At 51.4% G+C, this 5,793-nt stretch overlaps 2 protein-coding genes across 2 annotated transcripts; one reads left to right on the top strand and one right to left on the bottom strand.

The window, feature by feature from the left end:
• Positions 1-479: 479 nt before the first annotated feature.
• Positions 480-1,187, bottom strand: AYO20_11265 (hypothetical protein; the record flags this gene model as incomplete). The annotated part of the gene is made up of 1 exon (XM_022649517.1): positions 480-1,187. The coding sequence occupies one exon, from the start codon at positions 1,185-1,187 to the stop codon at positions 480-482; it is 708 nt and encodes a 235-aa protein (XP_022494523.1).
• A 1,444-nt stretch (positions 1,188-2,631) lies between these two features.
• Positions 2,632-4,533, top strand: AYO20_11264 (hypothetical protein; the record flags this gene model as incomplete). The annotated part of the gene is made up of 2 exons (XM_022649516.1): positions 2,632-4,386; positions 4,438-4,533. 2 exons carry the CDS (start codon positions 2,632-2,634, stop codon positions 4,531-4,533), a joined length of 1,851 nt encoding a protein of 616 aa, XP_022494522.1.
• Between the last annotated feature and the right edge of the window lie 1,260 nt (positions 4,534-5,793).

Here is a 5,793-nt window from a genome sequence, read left to right as displayed (position 1 = left end):
TTTTTTCTGCTGCTGGCCCTCTTTTTTTTTTTTCGTTTTTTTTTTATTAATTGTCACGTGAGACCCCGAGCTCTCCACAGGGTAGATCGTCGCAAGCGTCCGATGGGTATAAGAGACAGAACATACACACATATCTATATATATGCTCGGCAATTCTCACAGATGGAGTCACTGTGATACTGTGAGATATACCAGACCTGGGAACAACAACGCAGTGACTCACGCCTCATTGCGCCAGAGGCCTTTCCAGCCGAGGTGAGACGAGAGACTGGACACACGGCGCTGACGGTCCATCCATCACATCTGAACAACCCACAACCTCCGCAGTTGACGTGGCTGCAATCTCCCACATACATGTCCGTTTGTCACAACCATCGTTTGTAAACCACCCGCTCGTCGACGCCGCATCCATATATATATATATACCCGATTCAGCAGAGACCAAACAGAAGAAAAAACAGAGGACTGCCACACGGCGTTCATGAAGAACTCTGCCTTGTTACCCGGCAGTGAAGACTCTTCAGCTGATTGTTCAACCACCGAGTCCGCTCTCTCAGCATCTGGTTTTCATGCTTCAGTGCCTCGGCGTGGAGGAGGAGATCCTTGACTTGTTTTTCCAGGTCCCTCACATATTTCACCCTCCGTTGCCGAAAGGCACGTTGGGCTTGTCGGTTCTGTATCTTGCGTTTCTCGTCGCTCGTGGAAACCGCATCTGCCCTCGTCGGGCTCGTGCCACCGCTATCGCTGTCGGCTGCTTCGCTTCGTTGGCGTTCCTGCCCCTGCGTGGTTTCTTCTCCGCCGACTGGGATCGTACCGTCACCACTTTGACCAAGCCGCAGTCCGTGTGGCAGCTCATCGCTCATGTAGGCTGGAGTTGAGCCTTTGCTTGGAGGATGTTGGCCCATGTGCTCAGGGATCGACATGGGAGATGCAAATTGGTGAGTGGTAACTGCGCCCGAACCCCAGAACCCATCACATAGCCCATAATCTTGCTGCCACATGTTTCCTGCAAAAGATTGACCGGGCCATTGACCAAAGTCTTGCTGGTGAAAGGGGTGGAAGCCGGGGAAACTATGGATACCTTCTCCGTGACCCACAACCTGACCTTGCGCAAACGCTGGAAGGGTCGATGTGGTGATTTGTGGATACCTCGAGGCCAGTGTCGTTGTCGTGGGCGGTGCAGACATGATGCTCCGCGATCTAGGTACAGAGGTTTCTTTGTCGACCTGGGTCGATATGGTATGCTAAGGAGCAGGCAGTCCTTTCTTTCAACCATATTTCCAGGGGCCAACAGAAGCAAATGGTAGTATGCTGACGGGATCGCTGCTTAGCAGAGTGGCTAGAGACTCGGTGACCCTTTGGATTCGAAAACTGACACATTTGTTGGACATGCCTGTTGTCCTGCTTACCGACATGAATCGCTCTTAGAGCTGACATCTGAACAGCCGCAGGTAACCTCTGAGGCTGTCATCCTTCATGCCTGTTCAAATTGAAGGACGCCCTGCCGTCAAATATGTGCTGCTTGACAAACTGATGGCTCATTGAGATATAGTGGCATGAGGATTGAAACCCTGTACAACAATGATTGAGTTCAGTAATCATTGACAGAGGAGGTTCCTGGACGGTCCGCCTATCGTGGGCAGCGAAAATGCCACAATCCATAAAATATCCCCCGCTAGTTTGGACGAGGCTTCATATCACATAGACACAAGCGGCTAACTCACTGTCTCGGGTATCCACAATCTCGCTTCCTGAGCAACGTATGGCATGGTATTTCCACTTCGCTTCGTGGCAGCCACACGTAGGTATGTCTGTGGAATCTGGCCCCTGGAGTCGACCGGCATGATTGGTCTGGACATCACCAACTCCCTGGCAGGCCTAACATTTGGGAGAAAGGGCTGAGCAACGAGCTTTGTCTCGTGAAGGGGGTCCGAAAACATCTAGACGGCAAGGCTGATATCTTCGTCCGCTTCGAGACGAGAGATACCAATACCCTCAACAACATCCCTGATGTGGAGACTCCCAAATCAACAGTCTCCAAAGATGGCGTTACCGTGAGATGCGGCATGGATATACTCGCAGAGATGCTCAATTTCTGACCAGGTTGTGATGCCAGACAGGAAATTGAATACATCCCACCACCACAGCACAGAGGTTGACTTCGACCCTAGATCTCGATCGACCCTTACGATCCCGAGATGAAGCTTTACACACTAGGCTTGGTACACGCGCTAAAACGTCAGGAACCACATCCGGGCGACATGGACAACAAGGGAATAGAGGTGGCGGATGTCGCGGCCGCAGCGGCCGATAGTTAATCGCAAGGCCTCCCAGCTGCTTGTTCTCGCCCCCTCGCATCTGCCTGTTTTCTCGCGATGTGCAACAAAGAAAATACTGTTCATATCAAGTCGCAGATTCCCGAAAAGGTGAGGCTCGGTCCATCTGTTTGACCGTGAACGAGGCTGTTGCTCAAACCGAGGTAGTCCCGGTATCCTGAAAGTAGTAACCGCGCTGCCGCGGTCCCCCTCATTTGTAATGGTCAAAAAACCAGGATAAGAAGAGGCCAGTCTCTTGTCGATGGTTTGATGTCCGCTTCAAGTCGAATTGACCAGAAGAGTTGTTGGGTGCGAAATGGCGCCACGCTGGGCCAGGTTCATCCATCCGGAAGCACCAGATGTAAACAGCAAATACCAACCGACGGACGACAAGGTCTTTCGATCTCCATTCGGCCCATTTCCCCCAACACCGAAGGATCTGAATGTGCATGAGCTGTGCTTTCCGCCTGATCAACCTTTGCCTCCAGACTATGACTTGTTCATCGATGCTGTGACCGACCAAAGGATCACGCTCCATCAATTTTATGAGAGAGTCTGCGCGTTGGCACGAGTCTTTCGTTATGATGGGCCGAATCCTTTGGGATTGAGCCGCTCACCAGTCGACGACAAAGACAATGGAGAGATCCTGGGTCTCTTTTCTCGCAACAACATCCACTACTCGATGTTGGCTCATGCCTGTTTTCGTTCCGAGCTGGTGTTTGGCGGAATAAGTCCGGCATCCACCTCGTACGAGCTGTGGCATGTTCTGAGAAAGATGCAGATCACATCGATTGTGTGCCATGAGACGCTTCTCCCCGTCTTGCACGAAGCTATCAAACTCGGTGTCGGCCCGGTCAACGACAAGCTACCCCTTGTGCTTGATCAAAGAAAGATCATCGTGCTGGCGGATGATTCGTCCTTGGATTCCGTCGGGGGTTATCCAACTGTAGAGTCTTTCATCCGGCGTGGCTTGCAGATGCAGGAGCGCAAAAGAAAACTGATTGGTGGTGAAAAACTGTGTTACTTGTTCCAATCGTCAGGCACGTCTGGTTTGCCCAAGGCGATGATGATCTCCCACCGAAATGCCATCCATAGCGGTTTACAAAGCACCGTAACGGCGACGATGACAGCACTGTTCAACCGAGTTGAACCACTGACACACCAAACACAACTTGGAATTGTCCCAGCATACCATTCCTACGGCATGATCATTTGGATCCTGCGCGTCAATCTTGCTCCCTCGACCAATATCATGATGTCGAAATGGGATATCGAACTCGCCCTGAAATGCATTGAAAAGTACAAAATCACAGTCCTGCCTCTGGTTCCTCCGGTTGTGAGACAGCTTGCGCAGTCTCCACTGACTGACAAATACGACCTATCATCGGTGGTCAGCTGCTCCAGTGGCGCGGCTTATCTTCCGCCCGAAGTCGCATACAAGCTTGCCCAGAAGCTGCCCGTGAAAACTCCCATCCCCTCTGGTTATGGTCTGTCGGAAGCCGCATCCATTGCGGCACCCCCCATCGAAGGCATCTTCGGCTTGAAAGCATCCAAGCCGGGTACAATCGGCTACCTCCTCCCAGGGATGGAGGGCCGAGTCGTTGACCCGGATACCCTACAGGATGTCCCGAAGGGTACCAAGGGTGAACTGTGGGCAAGGGGTAATGTTGTATGCATGGGATACTTTCGAGATCCGCAGGCTACTGCAGAACTGTTCGCAGAGCCTGGTTGGCTGAGGACAGGAGACCTTGTTTTGCGTGATGCCGAAGATCGAATTCATTACCTTGACCGTCTGAAGGAGATGATCAAGGTGAAAGGCTTGCAGGTGACTGCGACCGAGGTGGAAGATACTCTGCTTGAACACCCAGAGAAGCTTGTTACGGACGCATGTGTCGCCGGAGTCGATAATGGTCGGGGCGATGGAAGTTTGTTTCCGAGGGCATGGGTGGTGCTGAGTGCCGAAGGAAAGAAGCAAGGTGCAGCGGCAGTGATCCAGAAGTTGAATGAGCATGTTGGGCAGCGCTTGAGTAAACACAAGCATCTCGCAGGAGGAATCGAAATCGTCGACTCGGTATGTCTAAAACGCGCAATGCTAGCGTTTCTGCTGACCATCATCCTCTAGATTCCAAGGACACCATCCGGGAAGATGTTGCGAAGAGAGATGAGAGACGCTTACCATCGCCGCATCAAGCAAGAAGCCGCGGGAAGTAAATTATAAGCTGATTCTTGCCATGACTGCCATAATAACGCATTTGAGACGACGGAGAGGAGAGCTCTCAGCTGCACCGTAGAAAATCTGAAAGAGCACAAGAGATCTTTTGATTGATCAAAAATTTTCATCATGTTCCGAGAGGACTGAGGTTGGCGTCGGAATCGCGCGCAAAGCCCCATTTCAAGCACTTGGCAAAGTCTTGGGCGATTTCTGTAGTTGAGAGCCCAGTACCAGGTTTGCAGTGTCCAGTCGGTCACCTCAAGACCTCGTCCACCCCCCGGGGGGGGGGATTGGCACAAGATCTGATAGTCATGGAAACGTCCATGTTCGTTCCAGACATGTCTGCGTGGTTATCAGCAGTTTAGGCCGGACAGTCATCGTCTGTGCCGTGTGGTCATTCTGTCGGGGCAAATTTTTCGAATCAATCCTGGGTATATTCCACAAATAGCATCAAACTCCAGTGCGCTTTAAACCTCATTTCAAAGAGAACTTCAGAGGACACTAGCGTGCTTGTCTGTTATCTTGATCAATCATAATGGGCAATGCTTGGGAGAGCGGGTCTTATGCATGTCAGACCCGCTTTGAGACGAGGAATAACAAGAACGTATCAGTATATAAACTCACCTGTAGTTTCGTGGAATTACGAGGTCTTCCCATGCTGGCTTGAATTTGAGCGGTGCAGAGACGTAGCATCTGCATCTGTAGACAACAGTCCGAAATAATTTCGTGGCACCGCTCCATTTCAACGTATCAATCCTCAGGAATTTAGAAGCTCATGTCTGAGCGCACCACAACATGCCAAGCTCGTAGACAGTTGTTGCCTCTGGTTTCCAAGAGATTGCTTCTGCATAAATTACACCCGAAGAGATAGTATGGCGGGCGAGAAGAGGCACCAGAAGAAGGCTGCGGTAGAGTGCGCCGATGCAATATAACCAAAGCATAGGAAGCAAAGGTGTTGCGGCGCCCGGGAGATGAAGCGGTGATACACGATCACAACGCAGCCTAGCGGTCAAACTCCTCTCTGATCTCACGAAGAGATGAGGAAGGAGGGATCACAGCCGCCGCCCTCTGATCGACTGGCAAGCCTGCTAATGGTGGCATTGAACCATGGCCCAAAGTCCCGTAGTCGGCAGTTTTTTCTGGATGGTTTCCCAAGACGAAACTCACTGGATAACTTCAGCGTAATCATCAGCATCTTGCCGGATGACAAAAGGCATGCGCCATGCTCGGAACCTTGTGAATAAATCCGAGTCCATGCGTAGTTAG

Source organism: Fonsecaea nubica (genome assembly GCF_001646965.1).
Source record: "Fonsecaea nubica strain CBS 269.64 chromosome Unknown Scaff142, whole genome shotgun sequence".
In the NCBI taxonomy this organism is placed as follows: Eukaryota; Fungi; Ascomycota; class Eurotiomycetes; order Chaetothyriales; family Herpotrichiellaceae; genus Fonsecaea; species Fonsecaea nubica.
The sequence above is the reverse complement of the archived record's forward strand: the minus strand, read 5'-3'. Positions and strand labels throughout refer to the sequence as shown.